This window comes from Camelina sativa, chromosome 3 (genome assembly GCF_000633955.1).
Source record: "Camelina sativa cultivar DH55 chromosome 3, Cs, whole genome shotgun sequence".
Classification (NCBI taxonomy): domain Eukaryota; kingdom Viridiplantae; phylum Streptophyta; class Magnoliopsida; order Brassicales; family Brassicaceae; genus Camelina; species Camelina sativa.
Window position 1 is genome coordinate 17,159,737 of NC_025687.1, and position 21,673 is coordinate 17,181,409.

At 33.2% G+C, this 21,673-nt stretch overlaps 5 protein-coding genes across 7 annotated transcripts in view; 2 read left to right on the forward strand and 3 right to left on the reverse strand.

Moving 5' to 3' along the window:
- The window catches only part of LOC104777391 (immune-associated nucleotide-binding protein 8), a 3,158-nt gene extending 2,911 nt beyond the window's left edge, over positions 1–247 (reverse strand). Inside the window, exon 1 of one of the 2 annotated variants that reach the window (XM_010501634.2) lies at positions 190–247. The gene's annotated coding sequence lies outside the window, so the exon portion shown is untranslated. Of the gene's footprint in view, positions 1–140; positions 160–189 lie in introns of those variants that run through there. The other variant, XM_010501635.2, reaches the window with a different exon arrangement.
- The window catches only part of LOC104777390 (regulator of nonsense transcripts UPF3), a 4,684-nt gene extending 447 nt beyond the window's left edge, over positions 1–4,237 (forward strand). Inside the window, exons 1-13 of one of the 2 annotated variants that reach the window (XM_010501630.2) lie at positions 629–960; positions 1,209–1,315; positions 1,424–1,618; positions 1,711–1,790; positions 1,932–2,030; positions 2,151–2,271; positions 2,386–2,486; positions 2,595–2,826; positions 2,908–3,045; positions 3,145–3,231; positions 3,330–3,448; positions 3,531–3,588; positions 3,711–4,237. In XM_010501630.2, the coding sequence (XP_010499932.1) occupies positions 821–960; positions 1,209–1,315; positions 1,424–1,618; positions 1,711–1,790; positions 1,932–2,030; positions 2,151–2,271; positions 2,386–2,486; positions 2,595–2,826; positions 2,908–3,045; positions 3,145–3,231; positions 3,330–3,448; positions 3,531–3,569 (1,458 nt within the window). In that variant the 5' untranslated portion in view covers positions 629–820 and the 3' untranslated portion in view covers positions 3,570–3,588; positions 3,711–4,237. Of the gene's footprint in view, positions 1–628; positions 961–1,208; positions 1,316–1,423; positions 1,619–1,710; positions 1,791–1,931; positions 2,031–2,150; positions 2,272–2,385; positions 2,487–2,594; positions 2,827–2,907; positions 3,046–3,144; positions 3,232–3,329; positions 3,449–3,530; positions 3,589–3,710 lie in introns of those variants that run through there. The other variant, XM_010501631.2, reaches the window with a different exon arrangement.
- LOC104777394 (putative methylesterase 14, chloroplastic) lies at positions 9,769–12,123 on the forward strand. The gene is made up of 5 exons (XM_010501637.2): positions 9,769–10,284; positions 10,891–11,130; positions 11,227–11,370; positions 11,488–11,622; positions 11,707–12,123. Exons 1-5 carry the CDS (start codon positions 10,039–10,041, stop codon positions 11,977–11,979), a joined length of 1,038 nt encoding a protein of 345 aa, XP_010499939.1. The 5' UTR covers positions 9,769–10,038; the 3' UTR covers positions 11,980–12,123.
- Positions 12,100–13,729, reverse strand: LOC104777392. The gene is made up of 2 exons (XM_010501636.1): positions 13,231–13,729; positions 12,100–12,392 (listed from the first exon to the last, which is right to left on the reverse strand). Exons 1-2 carry the CDS (start codon positions 13,638–13,640, stop codon positions 12,278–12,280), a joined length of 525 nt encoding a protein of 174 aa, XP_010499938.1. The 5' UTR covers positions 13,641–13,729; the 3' UTR covers positions 12,100–12,277.
- LOC104777395 lies at positions 13,922–15,944 on the reverse strand. Its single transcript, XM_010501638.1, has 3 exons — positions 15,822–15,944; positions 14,842–15,465; positions 13,922–14,328 (listed from the first exon to the last, which is right to left on the reverse strand). Exons 2-3 carry the CDS (start codon positions 15,384–15,386, stop codon positions 14,259–14,261), a joined length of 615 nt encoding a protein of 204 aa, XP_010499940.1. The 5' UTR covers positions 15,387–15,465; positions 15,822–15,944; the 3' UTR covers positions 13,922–14,258.

Genomic DNA, 21,673 nt, shown 5'->3' on the forward strand with positions numbered 1-21,673 from the left:
CACCCATCTCAACAAAACTCATATACCTAACAAACAGAGTTACAATTATTAGATCGCTCAAAGGTCTAACCTTTAGCAACGATCGTAAGGTAAAACGCCAAAACAGAGCAAAACAGAACCAGAAAAATCAAAAAACAAACCACAGAACCAACAGAGGGCAAATCGAAGATAGAGAAGAGAGAAGATTACTTGCTTAAAAGCGACGAGAGAGATTTTAGATAAAAGAAAGATCTTTGCAAAATAAAAATATCTTTTGTACGATACTTATACGGAACTAGTAAAAACCTGACTAGACCCTCAGAACCAAAGAAGTCTTTTTGTGTTCCTCCAATGTACAAAACTGGTAGTTATCACCTGTTACGCGGTTCACCTTACTATAGTGATTATAAAAACCGTACGATGATGTATTTATCATTCTTCATCGTACGGTTTATACGAGAGAAGACTTTAATACACAAACCTATCCAGAGTTATTATCTCCCGTCGGATGCCCTAAAACATCAATCCTACGGCTGAAAGATAAAGTTAAAAAGTCCATAATAGGCCCAATTATGGCCCATTAAGATTCAAAAGTCCACGTAGACCGGCTGGTTCATTTGTCTTCGGGTTCGAATTTTTTCTTTTTTAATGTTAATTTTTTTTAGCTGAGTTTTATAGAGAAAGAGGAAGAGAGGAAACACAAAATTAGGGCAAAATTGCGTGCGATATCTTTTTTTTTTGGTTTTCACAGCGTCTTTGATGTGTTTCACTTTTCGTCTTCTTCATCGTGTTCCTCTTTGATTAGCGGCTCTGTAGTGTTGGTTTTCAAATAATCTTCTGGATGAAGGAACCTTTACAGAAGAAGAAGGTGGTCGTTCGCCACTTGCCCCCTTCTCTTTCTCAGTCCGATCTCTTGTCTCAGATTGATCCTCGTTTCGGTGATCGTTACAATTGGGTTTCGTTTCGTCCCGGGAAGTCCAGGTTTGGGTTCTTATTCTAATTTGGTTTTTAGCAACGTTGCTTAATTTTAGGGTTACGATTTATTTTTTTGTAATTGAGGGGAAGGTGATTGGTTTTTGTATATAAGAGAAATTGAGGATTTATTGTCTGTGATGATGTTAGAAGATTCTGGGTATTTAGTTGATTTTAGTGAAATTATATACTCAGTATATTGAGTTTTGATTGATTTGTGTCTGTGTTTGTGTGTGTTTTTGTTGTGGTTGCTTCAGCTTTAGGAATCAGAAGTGTTCACGGGCCTACGTAGCTTTCAAGGCACCAGAAGATGTTTATGAGTTCGCTGCATTTTTCAATGGGCATGTGTTTGTTAATGAAAAGGGTATTTGACTTTTACTAATCTGTCTTTGTCTAATGGCTGCATGTGTTTTTCTTTAGTTGTATGTTGTATTCGGAGATGTGATTATTGGTGTGGTTGCTTTTGGTTTAGGTGCTCAGTTTAAGGCTATAGTTGAATATGCACCTTCACAGCGTGTGCCGAAACCATGTGATAAGAAAGATCCTCGTGAAGGGTCTATTAGCAAAGACCCTGATTATCTGGAATTCCTTAAAGTGATTGCTCAACCTGTTGAGAATCTCCCTAGTGCTGAGATCCAGTTGGAAAGAAGAGAAGCTGAGCTTTCTGGTTAGAATCGAGTTGTATTTGCTATATCACTATCTGATCTGGTTTGGTTATATTCTCTAGTGAGTTAATGGAGATTACTAATCACTTTATAGGTGCTACTAAAGCGGCTCCCATTGTTACCCCTCTTATGGAATTCATACGTCAAAAACGTGCTACTGTGATGGGTTCCCAGGTACTTATGCTCACGTTTTTGCTTTTTGTATTAGTCGACCTAGTGGAAAATCAGAGCTGTCCTGAGATGGATATCTTTGTAGTTTATCTATTCTTTTTTGGAACTAAAGTTGTTGATCTCTGGTTATTGTTAAACCAACAGGGTTTATCAGATGTCCGAAGAGGAGGTAGAAGAGCCAGAGCAGTCTCTGCTAACAAGCCAAGTCCAAGGCCCTCCAAACGAAACTCTGAAAAGAAAAAGGTGTGTCTCTCTCACTTTTTAGGAGTGAATAGTTAGTATAGTCTGCCATTGTACTTGTCTGTTGCCTTCTTATTGCGATTTGTTTGTGTACATTGTAAAATCTTTTACTTTTCTTTATAGTATGTGGAAAAAGAAAGCTCAAAAATTTTGTCCCGGAAGGCTACATTAGATGTCGGCAGCTCTAAGCAAGAATATCATCAGCAGAATACAAGTGGAAAGGAAATACCATATAAGGATAGTGGTAATTAATCAATCAACTTCTTTAGTTATTCTTGACTACCTAGTTACATATTTTCCAGTTTTCGTAAAAGTCCAACTGTCTTTCTAACTTATTTGCCTATCTACTCAACTACAGCCTCTGTCCTAGATAGTTCTCTCCCTGGGATTGCATTGACTATGGATTCTGGGAAGAAAAAGATTTTGCTCCTGAAACCGAAAGACCGAGACAATCCTGATGTAAGCTATTTGCTCTTTAAGAATGTTGTGCAGACTATCTTGTATTTGACAGTTGTATACAGGATTATGAGCCATGTACAGCTTCTCATTTATCAATGGTATTTTTAGAACCCTCCACCACAACCAGAACAGCATAGAGAAACCAATCTTTCTGGAAACTCCACGGCTTCAAGACAAAATCAGAAAATTGATGTTGGAGGGAGGTTGATCAAGGGAATACTTCTGAGAAGTGACTCAAGACCGAGCCAGTCTTCAACTTTTGTCCAGCCTGAGCAAAGAATGGAACCCTCGGAAGCAGAAAACTACAAACGACCCTCTCGGCCAGCCAACACTCGAGCAGGTGATAAAGGAGTAGGATTTAAGCCAATATGTTTGTTTCCCGAGTTGGGCTGATAATTTAAAAAAGATGATCCATGTGCAGGGAAAGATTATTCTGGTACCAACAGTGAGAAGCAAGAGAGGCGTACAAGAAACAAGGACAGACCTGATCGTGCTGTGTGGGCTCCTCTTCGTCGTGATGGGTCCAATATCAGCGAGGATCAACCGCTATCCTCAGCAGGTTCTGTTTCTGTTGTTGACCAATAAGTAATTAGTTTCATTTTTATGGTTGTGTTTCTCCTCCATGACATCTCAACTCATCTTGCATATGTTCTTACAGCAAACAATGGTGAAGTGAAAGACAGGATATACTCTCAAAGATCTGGAGAAGTGGTGAACTCCTCTGGTGGACACACTCTCGAGAATGGTTAGTTCATTTGAAGTTGGAGAATGCTGTTTCTTGTGTCATTTATACGAATCAAGAAAAGTGATGTTGGTTCTGCCAAAAAAATTGACTTTATCCAGGTTCTACTAGACATTCTAGTCGTCGTGTTGGAGGAGGTCGCAATAGAAAAGAAGACGTGATTACTGGTGAGGGTAAATCATCCCGGAGAGGAGGTGGTGGTGGTTCTAATTCACATGAGGCAAGCTACCAAAGCCTTTTACTACATCTTCAAATGTGCTCTTATAACCATGTTTAGAAGACTCATTTTTACTGTGTTGCAGAAGCAAATGTGGATCCAAAAACCATCATCTGGCACTTAATATATTCACTTGACACATGGTAAGGCTCTGTTCACAGGCTTGCCCTCTACTAATACTCTCACCATTTTAATTTCAATTTTTTTTCCATGAACAATAAGATGTTTTGGTCAACACAATGTTATAATTGTTCTGACCTTTCAGGCTAAATATATAAGCCATTCCAATGGATTTTATCCTTCAACGGGAATCTATAGATCTCAATCGAAACGAGGAGTAACTCTATCAACATCAATCGGGTTTGGAGACTTTTGGTCAGGCGTTATAAGTCGTAGTATTGCACATAAAAAAGGCCGTTCTCAAAGTATAGGAATCAGCTCAAGATTTATGAGAGTGAGACAAGAAAAGACTCGTTTGCTACTGCCTTTCAAAGGCCCTAGCGATTCACGGTACCTGCATCCCCCCCTTTTGGCTTGTGCGGTGTTACAGACAAGTGGGTGAGAAGTGAGAACTTACTCCCGCGTCTGAGTAATGAAACATAAAGTCAAGTGTATAGGGAGCGGGTAACACTGTGTCGGGTTTTATTTTGGGTTCCTGAGAGGCCTTGGAACGTGATTGCACGATTTAACCATATAATAGTTTGATTACTGTGAAGTTAATCTCTTGCTAAGTAATATTTTCTTGTGGAAAACTTTGTTTTTCTTTCACGTGATTGCTAGCTTTTATTTTCTTTTGATATCTCACATGCACCAGCAATGGCTATCTCCATTATCTCTGGTCTCACACTATATAATGAGGATGACTTAAACTTAAAAATAAAAGTTTGCCGCTGACTTTTATTTATATTTTACATCCTCTCCGATTGGGCCGATTCTTTGACTCCTCCTGATATACATCTGCAACTACACCATACAAGGGGGTGAGAGAGAATATTGGATTGTGAGGATCAGCGAAAAACACGAAAACATTCTCAACTAAATTGCTTTAGATATGAATGATAAATTTTTCTATATGTCCGAAAAACGTTAGAGTTTCATGACAACTACATTACCTTGTCCAAAACCTCACCAAGTGTACAAGCAAATCTATGTACATAAGATTGATTCTCTCATGTTAAAGCTGAGCGAAATGTAGTAAAACTAGATATTCATGCGCGGTACACCGCAAAGCCATTTTTAAATAAAAAAATGTAATTTGTTTTATAGATTAACTATATATATATATAACTAATATTTAGATTGTATTTTTAAAATGTACAACTTTACAAATATAGATATATTAGTTAGTATGGAAATTAGAAAATATTTTGTTTGAGATTTATTTGTTTTATATTATAGTATAAAATAGACATACAATTAAATAGGTAGTGATTTATATATGGAATATACTGTGATTTTTTTTACAGATAGTAGTATTTTTATTATTTAAAATTTTTTAAATATATGTACAGGATAATTTTGTATTGTAGGTTTGTATGTTTTATATATAAAGAATCAATTAATTTTAGTATATATAGTTTTGTTGTGAAATGCAGATAAAAGTTGTTAACAGTTATTTGTTTGACATGAATTCCCCATTGCTTTTTTTTCAATTCGTTATTAAAATGGACCAATATGTGTATATATAATTTGTTAGAAATAGGAAAATAGCTATTTGAACAAAAAAGAACTAATTCAGCATACTAATTACTTACATATATATACTACGTAATTGACTTTTGTTTTAACATAAACTAAAATTGGTTTTTTTTTGTTTTGTTTAGACCAACACAATTGTTCTTGTTTTTATCTGACAAAACAAATTTATCATCTTCTTCGTCTTTGTTTTATCCCGTCTATTGCAAAATTTTCCGCCCATCTTGATTTTTAGTCAATCGATTTCATCATCCTTATTTGTCATAATTCGTCTAAGAAAGAGTGTAAAAGTTTCCTAATGAAAAAATAGGAGACATCATTATTAAGTCTTGATTTTTGGCATATCTAGAACACGAAATAGTGTATATTGATTAGGCCGATTGTTTAGGAAATATTTGTATGGAAAAAATATTGTTTTGTAAAATTTGAAACTTAATATTAATTAAATTAAATTAACTAAATATTGTTTTGGCATATCTGAGTGGTTCCAACTGTTTTAGAAATTTTTTTAGGATACGAAATCTTGTTTCAAAAATCAAAACTCAATATTAATTAATTAAATAAATAAACAAATTGATAATTAATGCCAATGGCATGCTTGTAAATAGGTTTGAACTTCAGGATTTATTTCATAAATGTCTCAAAAATGTATATATAGATGTAGAAGCAAATCTATGTCACAAAGATTGCTAATTTCTATACCACCAAATATATTAAATGTCGCTGATTTTGCTTCGGCTTTGAAGCACGAAGCATCCAAGTATGAAGCATCCATCCTTAATGAGATGTTTAAGGTAAAATCAGTTGTTGCTTCCTTCCACAAAGATAGGATTACATCTACGATCAAAGATGCACTCTCCAGCTCAAAAGATGTTGAACTGGAGAATGTTTATCCTTTAGAGTATTTATTTCAAGAGGAACATGTACCCAAACAAGTAGTCGATAAAAGCGAAAAACACGAAAACATTCTCAACTAAATCGCTTTAGATATGAATGATGAATTTTTTTATATGTCGGAAAAGCGTTGGAGTTTCATGACAACTACATTACCTTGTCCAAAACCTCACCAAGTGTAGAAGCAAATTTATGTACACAAGGAAAACATTGATTCTCTCATGTTAAAGCTGAGCGAAATGTAGTAAAGTGTAGAAGCAAATCTATGTCACAAAGATTGCTAATTTCTATACCACCAAATATATTAGCATCAAACAAAAATTTAAAATTAAAACAATAAGTAAGTTAATATTTTTTCATGAATATATAACTAATTTGTTTTTAAGTAGATTGGCGTGCTTAAAATCATTAAAAATCAAATTGTAAAATATTTTCAATAATAGTAAATTTTCAAATTACTAGTTCAATAAAAATGAATATCTTTAGACTTCCCAAAATCCATGATATTAGTGTATGATTTGATATTTTTACACAAATAGATGTTTGATTGAATATAACCACTATGACTACTTTTATCATAATAGGCATCTCTCACATTTAAAACATTCATTTCTTTTTTTTATGTAGAATACTTTAACATCTTCGATCAAGGTATTATGTGATCCCGAATTTTCTACTAATTATTAATAAAGTTCGACATTGATATATTTATAGGATTTGCTTTAAAACATCTAACCTCTTAACTATATATATATATATATATATATATTTATGATTTTTTATCACAACTTACAAGCAATGATGAAATATATTTTAGTAATAAAAATACTTATATGTGTATATTGGTTTCATGAGCGAAATATTTTACAATCTTGTCTACTTGTATTAAAAGAATAAAAGTGGATGGTGTAACATATTGTAATGATGAAATATATTACATATTGTACTATATATATCAAGATTAAAGATGTTTAGAATTATTTATATATCAAGATTAAAGATGTTTTTTTCTTTTTCATTTTGTTAATATATATCAAATGTACATATAGAATCTACATTGATTATTTTATTTTTCAAATTTTTATTTATTTTAAGGCTAAGTGGGAAAACAAAATAAAAAAAAATTCAACCATTGTGTTGTTGCAATGTTCTGATAAAGATAAGTGCATTTTTTCTTCATTTCATTTTGTTTCATTGATCTGAGTTTTTCCGCGTAATTTTCCTTTGCTTAGTAAATTTCTCCGTTTGGAAATGACATCATGAGTTCTTCAAATCATGATATTTGAACTAGCATTTCATTTTGATAAAGATAAGTGCATTTAAATTAAAATTGTTTTAGTTATCGCCTTCTACAAATTCACTCTTTCAAAATCTTCCTTTCGCATTTCTCAAACCAAAAAATGGTTGTCTTTGCTATTTTCAAATTAATATTCTTGCCAAAACCAGTTTTCCCAAGAAAACTAATTTGAGTGTGTTAAGTGATGTTGTAGGAGACATTAGAAACAAAGATGTTGAGTGAGTTGGTTTAGGTATTTTTATATCAACCTATGTGATGACATGAATTCAGAGTTTCATCCATATCGAAAATATCTAAATGAATATTATATTAGAAAATTTTTATATCTAAATGAATATTATATTAGAAATTTTTGAATCTTCAAATTCCTCTTAAGATAAAGGATTTTTGTTATATAAAAAAAAATATCAAGCCTTCAATGTATATATTAAAGCTCATGGAACCTTCTAAACACACAAAGAGAAAACGGCATAAACAATATACTTTTCCAATGCTAATATGAGAATCAACTCTCATAATTATCCATGCTAATCGGTGTTTATCTTCTCCATGGATATTTTTTTATATAATAAAGATAGTACCAACTAACTAAGTTATGGGAATTTTTTTTCTATTTATGTTATGATAAATGTAAAAACTAAAAAATGACATACTTGTAAATAAACAATGGAGTATACAATATATTAACAAAAAAATAATGTAAGTCACAATTTGACAATATTTTAATCCCAAAAATTTAGATAAACAGATTAAGATGTAGTGCAATAGTCTAGGAGGCCAACAACTTATAACAAAACTTAATGAAATTAGTATTTCTCTACTTGGTTTACACTTCACAACAATTTTGTTTTGTTACATATATCTTTTTTTGCTGCCAACTCTTAGTTTGGAGTTATGTATAATAAATCTTTTTTTTTAAAAAGCAGGAACATAGTAAACTAGAAAAAACAGATAGCAATTGCGAAGCAAGTATGTTATGGTATCCATGAAAACCGAAAAAGAATTGAAAAGTTTCGATTGTACATTGCATAAGTCGATTTTTCAAGATCCTCTTTCATAGATAAAAATTGAGTGTGAAGCATCGTTTGTATGTTTGTAGTAAAATGTTATATCTTAAATAACTCGATTATGTAGGCATATATTAAAATTCTTAATACTAAATATGGGCTCACGGATGATATGTCTTTATTGAAAAACGATTTAAAAGTGATCATAACGAGAGATGAAGTAGCCAAAACAAAAGTCGATGTCATGAAATTATGTTTAAGTACGCTTACTTCCGGAACTACACTATCTCTCGGGGTCTTATATTTTTTTCTCAAAGTTGAACTTGATCATTTAGTGATTCTTTAGTTTGTTCAAGGAAATAATACTTTAGTAATGGCTATTTTGTTCTAGTCACATGAGAGTATGAGACTAAAGCTCATCGGTAAATGTAAAATTTTGGGTTGAAAATGTGTGTTAATATTTCCAAATGATGTTCTTTTATCTGGTTGAGTTATGTTATTTCTATTGAAGTTTTTAACTATTGGGTGACATTAACTTTTATATACATTATTATAAAAATATTTGAAAGAAAAAATTCATTTTATTTTGTATACAAGGATGAATATAGTGACACTCATTAGTCCTGGGCAAATAAACCGAACCGAAACTAAACCAAATTTCGGTTACGGTTCCGGTTCGGCTAGTATGCAATAACCAATTGGATATTGTTTCCACTATCCATGGATATCGGTTATTAACCGAACCGATATCCATTTGGTTATCCGAATCAAACTAAACTCATATTAATAATATGTTTTAGCCGATAATCAAACTTGAGACCTTTACAAACTTGAGAGTGTGATGTTGTCACTGCGTCACGTCGTGTTAATTTAGAGAAAGTAATAGAATTAAACTAAAAAACCAAACCAATATTATATATATTTAGACAAAAATACCAAAATATTTTAAATAAACCAAATATCTGGAAATTTTTAGAGATATTGTTAATTTCTAATCAAATTTTATTTAAATAATATTTTTTTAAAAATATATTACACTGTTTCGGATATTCGGAACCGAACCGAAAATAACCACAACCAAACCAAACTCGAACCAAAATCGTAAACTAACCGAGTGAATTCTAAACCTCTATATCTGAAATACCCTGAACCTAATACCCGAACGGCGAGGACTACCTCTCATAAACAAAATGTAATACATGTCCCATGTAATATTTTTATCTACCAACTGAACCAAATATGTTGACTAAGAAAACAAAAGAAATCAAGTATGTTGACTTAAAAACGTCAAAATGTTAGAAATTCTCAACAGATCACAAGATAGTAAAACTGTAACAGTGGTGAAAGACGCAACAGTGTGAACTCATATCTTAAAAAAGATTGAAGACCAGAGATACAAAATCTCTTACAAAAATCTACAAACTTTGTCCAAATCTGTCACTATCCTCTGTTTTTAATTTTTTCTTTGAGGTGGTACAAAAATTCAGAATCAACTGCTTTCACAATTAATGACCGATTGCTTCTTCACCTACTCTCTCCCTCTCTCTCTCTCTTGGAAGTAACAAGCCCTCTCTATATGCTGATCCCATCTAGGGCAACTCTCTTTGACTTTCTCGGAAAACTTCCATTTTTCTTGAGAATTCTCCATTAATTTTTCCCCATCTGGGTTTTAAAGCTTTAGAATTCTTGATTTTTCCAAGATGGGTAACAAGATAATCTCCATGATGAAGAAAGATAGCAAAGATGGAGGATCTAAGAGCAAAAGAATGAATCGGTCACAGAGGAAATTGCTTGCTGATGAAGAGATGTTGCATCGTCGAGCTCTTTCCATGGCGATTCATCAAGCTCAGCTTTCTCAGAGATTTGATGGATCTATGTCTAGACGTGTCGGTTCTACTAGTACTAGGAAACGAACCCTCTCTGACCCTTTTTCTAATGGCAAGCAGGTCAGTCAGTTCAGTCACTACTGAATGAATCTCTCTCCACACTTACAGAAGTTTCAATCTTTTCTTGAAAAGTTCAAAGCTTTACTTTTTAAAATTTTACTATTTTATATGATGTAATGATTGTTTCGACTGAGTCATTGCCTTTTTGCTTCGATTAAAATGTAATGATTGTTTGGGAACTTTTTTCTATCTATTGAGAAGAATAAGGTTAATATAAAAGGTGGGGAGAAAAGAGTAGATTCTTTGTTAAAATTAGAAAAGAGATGTGAAAAGTGCTGATTGATTTCAGACTTATCTGTTGGAAAAATGTTCACTTTATCCAGAAAATAAATGTTCTAAACTCTGATACTGACACTGGGTTGGGACCAGATGAGCTATAAAACTATTGAGTGTCTTTAGCCCCCCCCATAACCTTACTTTTAGAAGTACTGATAACTTTTTTTTTTTTGTCTCTCCTCTTTGTTCTCTATAAGCTAAGTTAGTGGATGGTGTTTGGTGGTTGTTCCTGTCACACCTGGTCTTTGCTATATATATTGATGTGTTAACTAGATTTCAGATGTTAGAGAAGCTTAACTTTGGATAAAATATCTATGTTCCCTTCTTCAGGTACCTGATTTTTCAGAGAGCTTGACGGTAAAGAAGTTTGTTCTGGTGCACGGTGAAGGGTTTGGGGCATGGTGTTGGTACAAAATTGTTGCATCATTGGAAGAGTCAGGACTTTCTCCTACTACAGTTGACCTCACTGGTTGTGGATTTAATATGACAGACACAAACACTGTCTCTACCTTGGAAGAATATTCAAAACCATTGATCGAGCTCCTCGAAAATCTCCCTGAAGAAGAGAAGGTTAGAGAACTTGCTCTCTTTGTTTGGAGGAATATTCAAAACCATCTGATTAGAGGAATGAGGTAACGAGATATACGAGTTTGTTGTTTTACGCAGATTATTCTAGTGGGTCATAGTACTGGAGGTGCTTCTGTTTCATATGCGTTAGAGCGGTATCCAGAGAAAATCTCAAAAGCTATATTTGTATGTGCAACCATGGTTTCTGATGGCCAAAGACCCTTTGATGTTTTCTCTGAAGAGGTAATAAACATTGTTTGAGTTCATATCTATCATGCATTAGAGAAGAAACAATGTAGTCTTTGTTTGTTGTTTTTGTGCTCACGTTTGTGAAAAGAAAAACTGTCTACATTGATGCAGCTTGGTTCCGCAGAGCGGTTCATGCAAGAGTCGCAATTCTTGATATATGGGAACGGAAAAGACAAGCCTCCTACAGGGTTCATGTTTGAGAAACCACACATGAAAGGCTTGTATTTCAATCAATCACCCAACAAGGTACACTCCAAAACGCTAATTCTTGAATATTCATCAGCAAAAGTTAGCAACTTAGTAAAAATGATCTGGTTTATGGCTTTGCAGGATATAGCATTGGCAATGATCTCAATGCGACCAGTACCACTTGGACCAATGATGGAGAAGGTATCTCTAACCGCAGAAAGATACGGGAAAGGAAGAAGATTCTATGTTCAGACATTAGATGACCGTGCGCTCTCACCAGATGTTCAAGAGAAGGTAGTGAGAGAAAACAGCCCTGAAGGTGTCTTCAAGATCAAAGGAAGTGATCATTGTCCTTTCTTCTCAAAGCCTCAATCTCTCCACAAAATTCTTCTCGAAATTGCACAGATTCCTTAACAAAGATCTTGAGATTTCTTTGGAGGAGAGAGCATACTGATTATATTTTTAATTTTTTTTTATAAACAAGAATACTTTCATTTAATCCTCAAAACACATTTTGTATGCAATTCTAGAATCGATACAAAGATCGTATTTATACCATTTGAAGATAAAAAGTGATTGAATACACAAATGGCCCTGTATTTTTTTTAGGTAAGATCTTGGAGATTACATATACAGGAAGAAGAATCAACAACAAGTAGAGGAATTGGGAGACAAGAGAGAAGAGGTCTGTCTATATATAATAACACTCTTATTATTCCAAGTCTAGAATGCCGAAATTCGAAAGAAGGATCTTAACTTGGTCGACAAGATCAGATCCTGTTGCATACTCTGTCAGCATCCCAACTGCGAAACCAAACATAGCCCACCTAAAAACACAGAGATCAACCAGCAAATTTTTAAATCAACCAGAGTTTCTTGTGTGTGTATGCCTGAGTGTCTCATTAGTAAGAACTTAATACATTCAACACCGAGATCCGGAAAACTTTTCCGATCTACCTAAGAGAAAATGCAGAGGCAAAATTCTGCAAAAGCAATCATGACAGAACTATCAAGACTTAAACTATAGGCTCTTCATGTCTGAATTTGAAGGGTTTATGCTGCAGATGAAGAAACATCAATAACCAGAAACTTGTCTGAAGAACAAGAGCTACCCCAAATGCAGTTGAAATGACAAGAACATTATCTGCAAACTAATGCATCACATAGCATCAGGACACATATAACTATGCTTCTTTTTCTTTAAACCTAATGAGCATATGCTAACCAATAGCCATGATATTCAAATTCGAAACTTGAGATCATAACTCAAAGTAAAGTGAAGTAACATTAATGACCAGCAACTTGCGTGTATACGTATGGGTTTACCATCTACTTAAGACAAATGCACAGGCAAAATTGGGCAAAACTGATAAAGTGTAACTTTGTATGTCTGAATTTGAAGGGTTATGGCTGCAGAGGAAGTAACATCAATCAACAGCAACTTGTTTCAAGAACCGTAGATAGCCACAATTGCAATTGAGGTCAAGACAAACTAATGTATCATAGTCAATTAGACTTATAGCATCAAGATGCATATAAATTTGTGACATGACATTAACATCAGAAACTAGCAGCAGTTATGTAACTAAATTATAAATCAGGGGCCAAGATAATCAAATTGGAACACTTGAGATCATAGTTTAGAGTAAAGGTACGTTCCAGTACCTTCCATTAGAGATCTCATTTTTGGGTTGAAAACCAAAGAAGGGACCTTGACCAGCAGCTTCAAGCTTCTTCTTTTTAAAGTACTCTTGAAGCTCTTTAGCCTTCTGTCTCTGAAACTCAACCGTAGTTACACTCTTCCCATCAACAGCCACAGCTTTCTGCGGCGTCGGCGGCAGTGGTGATGGTGATGGAGCAGATGACGGCTGCAATGGAGGAACAGGTTTTTGCGGCTCCCGGAGAGTAGGAGGAGCCGAGGGCCTTCTTAAAGGACCTTCGGTTTGAGAACATCTGATGATGAATACACATGGCTTAGTATTCGTTGAGAATCTAAAAGATGTTGAGGTAGAAGAAGATGAAGAAGATGATGGATTTAGAATCCTGATACATTGAATCGGTGAAGCTACTGACATCTTTCTTCTTCGTTTACTTGATTTGTCTGAATTTTTTTCCGAAGCTTTGGTTCCGTCTTTTTGGTAATGTCTTTGTGGATGTGATATGGCCAAGTCTCATGCTTATGCGCAAATAAGTACTTTTGGATTCATCCCACGCGCGTGTAAAGCGCGTGTAAATAGTTTAACTATTGTTTTGACTTGAACCTAAGGTGAAACAAAATACCTATGATTGGGGTAATTTTTTGGTAATTTAACTAAAGAATTCCAAAGGATTAAACATTGGATTTATATTTATTGGCTCCAAAAAGTTGTGGTGTGGATTTTATCATTACAGGACAGAGTAGCATAGAGATGTTGTACATTTGAATAATCTAAAATACAGCTCAAAATTGACAAATCAAGTGGCTACAAAGGTACACATCCAAAAGTTCTTCTTCTTATCCAATCTTTTGCAAACCATCTCTCTCTCTCTCTCTCTCTCCTGTCACCTGTCTCATCTCTCACTTACTCGCTATATATATAAATAACAAAGGTGCACTGAACAAGAGAGAACTCAAAACTCGGCTGGAGAAAAGAGCATCTACCACAAAACTATATGAAAGCTCTTTGGTACTTGAAAGAGAGAAGAAGGTGACTTCACATGATTGTGCACATACAGCTTTTACCACTTCCATGATGGAACTCATCGTCTGATTCACCTACTTCACTGCAAAATTCAATCAGAGCACTATGGTTTCAACATTTGTTCACCAAAAATGGAATTGTAAAAGGAGCAATGCTAGTACTTGGTATGCAAAAAGATAAGAAAGACGAAAACACACTGATTGCACAACTACATCACAATTTCTTAAGAACAAATCAAACCATTGTGCCAAAGAATAACTATCACAAGTCTACTAAAGAGAGTTTTATGAGTAGTATCTATTCAAGAATGAGCTAAAGAATTTTTGGATCTATTAAACTGTTGCCTATCCATGATCTAAAGTGTTATTACTATTAAATCTTAAACTATGAGCTTAGGTTTACATGGAAGAATGTGGTAAGATCATGATAAAAGATAGTTCCCAAAACCATTTTAAGCAGACAGGGAGGGATCAAGCCAGTTCTTTCCTATGAGATGTATCCCTACTCTTAACATACACCAAAACTGACATCTATTAGCCACACATACAACGATTCATCAAACCGAATCTAATATCATAAGAGAAAGCATCCATACCTAGGCTCAAACTCTCTGACCTCAGCAATCTCAATACCACAAGTGTCAGGCCATTGCACTTTCCTTCTATCTGTATGATCCACCACGCCATCTCCACTCGCATCATCATCACCAATAACAACATCACTAAATGATCTTTTCTTCAAACTGCTCTTAAGCGCAAACCTATTAGTAATTTCACAATTATACTCCACATGGTTCTCTTCCTTCTTCCCTTCCCGACAAACTGAAGATTCAGAAGTGAAATCTTGTTGTGTATGAGAAGGACTGTCTCGGATAGGAGATGGATTATTAGGTTGTCTTTCGGATTTGCGACCAAAACATATAAGAGAAGTGCAGGCAGAGGAGAGCCAGTTCTTAGAGGAATCTAAACGAAACCCGGTATTAGATTCTTCAACTACTAAATGATAATGGTTCCACTGTGATGATGACACCTTGACAGGCTTTTGTTCATTCCTCTGACCTAATAGAAGAAGAGCTAAACCATTGCTATAACCAGAAGCTGATGAAGAGAAGAATCCTCCTCCTTCTGCTGCAAATAACATTTCCAATAATGTCTCATTTGCACATCATTCCAACTACAGTTTTTGTTTTTCTTTTTCTGGAACACAAAACTCCAAATCCCTAAAACCAAAGTCCAGAATCAAAAATCATTAGGTTGATAACAAAGAAAGCATTTTTTACAATATGCAAAATATCAAAAAACAAACTTTCATCAAAAAAAAAAAAAATTCCAACTGATTGCACTAAAATACAGCAAAACAGTAAAAAGGAAGAGGGCTTGATTCTGAAATCAGAAAACTAAATCTACGACAGGTGTTCATATTAATGGCGTTAGTTCAGTAACTTTTTGAAGAGATGGGGAAGACAAAAACACTTGCTAGTGTGGTTTCATATTCAGATTTAGAAAGATTATAATATATTTGTGAGATTGGGAAATCAAATGGTGAAGATTCACTGGACGGATCTGAGTGACGTACCGGAGAGAAAGCCGGCGGCAGAGTAGAGAGAGAGTAACGGCGAGAGAGATTTGATAAACTGGTGGGCTTTTTGTTTGGGTTGGTTTGCCTTGTGATGGAGAAAACAAAGCTAAATTTCTGAGTAAAAAAGTGCTAGGGGGATGCCCAGAATTAGTTATTAAATATTAATTTCTAATTTTTTTTTTAAAAACAATTTTTATAAATACTACGTTTTTTTCAACGCAACTAATTTTTTTTTTTGAATATTATTTTTAGTTTTTTTTCTTCCACAATTTATTATTTTTAGTTTTCTTTTCCAAAAATACTGTTTAATTATATTATAAAATTAAAACTATAGTTATATTCAAAACTAACCCTTAAATCCTAGACACTAAAGTCTATCCTTTAAAAACTATAGTCTTGTTGTGAATTATAACTACAAAACACTTATATGTGTTTGTAGTATCATGAATAGAGAACAAGAAATAAGAAAGAGAGAGAGGGAGGATGCACGAGAGTGAGAGAGATTGGGAAGTTTATTTGATCAACACAACTTGTGTATTTTACTTTTCTTATACAACTTCTTATTTATAGTGTACTACAAAAAGATACGAGTCACACACTAATTCACTTGGTAATGACAAGTGGTAAGTTATATAATATTACATGAACAAGTGTCATTGCATGTGTCTTGTGATGGATTAATCACAATTATATTTTATAATACTCCCCCTTGATTATCCATCACCATTGAGTTACGTACTACCTCATTAAAAACCTTGTCATGGAAAAACCCATTGGGATAAAAAAAACCATGACAAGGGAAAAAGAGTATAGTAACGTAATCTCCCCTTCAAAAGATATGTATAATCTTTTTTCATAAATCTCAGAGATGACGCATTCCAATACTGTGAATATGCTTTCTGAATGTGGTAGTCGGAAGCGCCTTTGTGAATAGTTGGATATGTTGGATATCAACTTCCTTCTTTTGCTCGAGTTCTTGAGTGTAAGAGAGGAATATGTCTTGTTTTGTCGCTCTTTGTGTAGCTTCCTTTGATTTGGGCGACATTTGCAACAGAGTCTTCAAACAGTGTTGTTGCCTTTTGGTTGCCTCTTGCTAATGGGTCTCAACAATCATTAACTAGTTGATGTTGATCGAACCCTCAGTTCGAAGTTCTTCGCCAACATGTTACGAGGCTCCAGTCTTAGGCATGTAACTATTGGTTTGCGTTTGGGCATCATCTGAGCCATTATGGATTCTCGATATGGCATATGAAGCACAATTATTTTGGCATTACTTGAATAAGCGAAGACCAAAGTCTGTCACTAAAACGTCACAAAGTCGTTGTTTTGCTATATATCTTTATATAGATCTGATATAAATCTTCCATCTGCAAAAACAACAAAACCAAACTCGGGGTTTCTAAAATATAATAATCCCAATTTAATCACACCTTTGCAAGAGAAGATACATTTTAACTCATCTCAAAATCTACTCATAGAGAAAGAGTTATATGCTACAAATAGATTAGTAAAAAATGCTATGCACAATTCATAAGATATATAAATGCTCGCCAGTATTTATACATGATCTTAAATGACTATATATATATATATGACTTCCTTTAGAAGTTATTGGTATAACATCTATTTCTAAAGATGTTTACAAGATCTTTTATTCAAGCTTATCCCCGAAAGATGTTATTGGTATAACCCTTTAAGGGTTTTGATGATCATCAATGAGTTTTCGAGAACATAATTATGATATCATATATCTTTGGGGATAAGCTCTTCAAGCATCCCATGAGATGTATTTCAAGTCATCATATAACATCAATTTTGATTGATATAGGGTACTTTAACAAAACATGGCGCGACACACCATTTTGTTATATATCATTATTCCATTTTGATACTTAGACCACTAGTCCAAAAATTACTCGTCTTTCATACGAGTTTAATATAGACTTGATTACGTCTTTATTGGCCAATATATATCTATACGCTCACAAAGCGGAGATTTATGATCCTCACTAATCACATTGCGCGATATAATATTTTTATTGTCGACATTATGTCTTTGGTTCCATATTTCCTGTAATGACATGGTTAATCGAGATCTCTTTAATCATTCTATAAATAATTTTATTCAGGTACCTGATTTCGTTATTAACCATATCAATTGGTTTCTCTACTCCTCTTGAGAAGTATCTTGCTCCTCTTTAGGAGTCTATTTGCTTCTCTCTAGGAGTCTATTAGATCTTCTTAAAGAGATCTACTCCTATTTAAGAGTTCATTTGCTCCTCCTTTGAGAGTATAATCCTCTTTCAATTTGCTCCTTTTTCTTTTCGAAGATTTTATCTTAGGAACCAAAGAAGTCTATCACGTTTCTTATTTGTCATAGACTTAGTATGTCATCCGCTAGAGACATATTTTTATTGGAACATTTTTAGCTGGGATGTGAGATTTCTCAGACCTACAAGTTCATATTCATTTATGTGAGGATCAATTATTATGTGAAATCTCATCCATCAGCTTTTTGCATTTGATTTGCAATATATATTTTGAATAGTGATCTTTTGAACTTTTGAGCTTTCAAGTTCATATTCATTATATTTATTTGTTCAAAGATCCAAAACTATTTGATGATTCTCCCATAATGATGAAGAATTTTATCATCCAACTTGATGATATGCAAATCTTGCAATAGGCGCATCTCTCATAAGATGACTTTTTATTATTAGAGCGGAGACTCATCTCCCACATCTATATATTTCATCCTCTATGGATGATATTTTTATGTGTGTGGAGGAGCATTTACAATATATATCACACACCCAAAAGATTCAAAATAAGAGATAATTAATTTCCAACCATGAATATATAACATGGAAGAAATATTTCTTTATAAATTGTTGGTCTCATATATAATATTGACTATATGCAAAACTGCATGTTCCATGTTTTAACATGGAGATTAAATCACCAAGAACCATTTTGCAATCTTTTGGAGTTGCACTATAAATGATTCATCATAGCTCATTTAAGTTGAACATCACATATGTTCCACTTTATCACATGCGACATATATATGTGATAAACTAAAGGATATGATTTCACCAAAGTTATATCGCTCTGGGGTGTCAAATTCACCAAAGTTTATCAACTTATTATCGATGTGGGATTCCTTTAATTCTCCCCCTCGAGATGATAACTCTTAGAGTTCATTCGTCTCGTACTGAATCCCACTTTAGAATCAACAACATACCGATTTCAGTTATGTTTATTATCATAGATCCTTATAAGATGTGAGATTAGTATTACCCCCTCTCAAGATGATGACTTTTATGTCTGTTCACCTTTGACCGAATCTTATTATTAGATCGGTTATATTTGGGGTATAATTTGGAGATTTATTAAAGAAATCAAACCATCATATATATACAATGAGCTTGTTAATCCAAAAGGATGGTGAATGGGCCAACATTATATGATTCTGGAGGCATAGCCTACTACAGAATCAAGGAGGAGGTATATAACCATCAACTCCATAAACAATAAATAGAAATTTAAATAATTTAAATAAACTTAAATAAATTAGATATTACCTGAAAGATGAATGAAGTGCAGTGCTCCTAACTTCGTGGAGGCATGAAAGAACCTTTATTTCTCCAAACAAATTCTCATTGATTTTCAGTATCATTGATTGACCGGGATGGCTTGACCGGTAATGCTATGCTTGAAGCGTTAGAAAATTTCATATTTACTATCATTTTGCCATCTTTGTTTTTGCATGATATAATCATATACATGCGTGTCTTCAATATAGTCGATTTTACGATACCATATTTGTTTGTAGTCTCAACATAATAATTTTACTAAGACAAAATGTCTTTGAAACTCCATGAGTTTTTTTGAGACTTTGAAGAATGCTAGACATCGATAATTATGAATCTGATGTCTTTGGAAGTCGAGAGACTAGCTCATCTAAACCTTCCAATTACTTTTGCACTGTATAAAATATATGTACACGTGCTTTATATATTCTCATAAGAGATATATATTTTTGATTATAAAGACATTTCATTCTCTTTAAATCTTACATAACACATATAATTATTCTTTACGAATAAACAAATTAAATAAACAAACTATAAAGTCAGAAAATAAAATAAGAGTTATAGCCTTATATATAAGAATTTAATAGAAATAGTTTTTCTTTGATCGTAGAGTAGGCAGAGCCTATCATATATAACGATCAATCCAAAAAAGACGAAGTTTTTTATTTGATCATAAATGAGGGAGAACCTCTATATGTATAACGATCAGTCCGGAAATGACATATCCTTATATTTGATCGTATAGAAGACAAAAACCGAACTTTTCGGAAAGGACATTGCCTTTTGTTAGATCGTGATGGAGGGGCGAAGCCTACCATATCAAATGATCAATCCAAATATTATATAGTTTTATATATGATCGTAAAGGAGGCAAAGCTTACCATATATAACGATCTATCTATCCGCAAAAGAGATAGCTTTTATTTGATCGTGAATGAGGCAGAGCCTACCATATATCTAACGATCTATCCAGATATGATTTAGCTATAGATTTGATCATAAAGGAGGCAACACTTACAACTTATGACGATCAATCCAGAAAATGACATAATTTCACAAAGTCTATAATATTTATGTTCTATAAACAGATATGAAAATAATATAGATTTACTTACCTTGTAATAGCTCCAGCGGTAAAGACATCGTGCTGATAACGTGTTGTGAATTATAACTACAAAACACTTATATGTGTTTGTAGTATTATGAATAGAGAACAAGAAATAAGAAAGAGAGAGAGGGAGGATGCATGAGAGTGAGAGAGATTGGGAAGCTTATTTGATCGAAGACAACTTATGTATTTTACTCTTCTTACACAACTCTTTATTTATAGTGTACTACAAAAGACATAAGTCACACACTTATTCACTTGGTAATGACAAGTGGTAAGTTATGTAATATTACATGAACAAGTGTCTTGTGATGGATTAATCACAATTATATTTTATAATAAGTCTGAATTTAAATTTATCAACTAAAACCTAGAAAAATAATGGGCAATTGTCATAAATACCACTAAAATATGTTTTTATTCCAAAAATACCACAATTTAGTTTTTTTTTCCAAAAATACCACTAAAATGTAATTTTTTCCAAAAATACCTCATAATTGAATTAAATTCTACATACTTAATTTTTTTGTATGTGATATTTTTTGGAAAAAAAACTTTTGTGGTATTTTTAGAAAAAAAAATTAAAGTGTAGTATTTTTAGAAAAAAACAAATTTAAAATGATGAATTTTTCTTTTAAAAATTTGGATATATATATATATATATATTAATTTATAAAAGTTATGATCTTGGGATTCGCTTTTATAGAGAAGTTATGATTAATGAATATATGTGTGGATCTGCGGCTAAGACATGTTTTCCTGGAATATTAATTTAGACCATCTCCAATGGTTATATAATTAATGAATATATGTGTGGATCTGCCGCTAAGACATGTTTTCCTGGAATATTAATTTAGACCATCTCCAACGGTTATAACTATTAAGTTCTAAAAATATTATTAAAAACAAGAAAAAAAATACAAAACCAAAAGTTAGATACTAAAGAGATTTATGAAAATTTTGATAGTTCAATGGTATAAGTATAACTATGAAGTTCTAAAAATTTAAAGTTTTGAAAAATTAAAACTTGTAACACAATTAAATTTGCAGCTCACTCCAAAATACTACAGTTTATTAACAAAACAAAAAAAAAGAAAACCACACTTAATTTTTGGCTCTGTCTAACTTCTGCTTCGACCAACAAA

Bases quoted from the DNA above. Each gene is read 5' to 3' on its own strand.
- LOC104777394 (XM_010501637.2), top strand. From the start codon at position 10,039: ATGGGTAACAAGATAATCTCCATGATGAAGAAAGATAGCAAAGATGGA. The intron at 10,285-10,890 runs GTCAGTCAGTTC...TCCCTTCTTCAG, and splicing joins CTTTTTCTAATGGCAAGCAG to GTACCTGATTTTTCAGAGAG. The intron at 11,371-11,487 runs GTAATAAACATT...ACATTGATGCAG, and splicing joins TTGATGTTTTCTCTGAAGAG to CTTGGTTCCGCAGAGCGGTT.
- LOC104777392 (XM_010501636.1), bottom strand. From the start codon at position 13,640: ATGTCAGTAGCTTCACCGATTCAATGTATCAGGATTCTAAATCCATCA. The intron at 12,393-13,230 runs GTACTGGAACGT...CTGTGTTTTTAG, and splicing joins AATGAGATCTCTAATGGAAG to GTGGGCTATGTTTGGTTTCG.
- LOC104777395 (XM_010501638.1), bottom strand. From the start codon at position 15,386: ATGTTATTTGCAGCAGAAGGAGGAGGATTCTTCTCTTCATCAGCTTCT. The intron at 14,329-14,841 runs GTATGGATGCTT...TGAATTTTGCAG, and splicing joins GTCAGAGAGTTTGAGCCTAG to TGAAGTAGGTGAATCAGACG.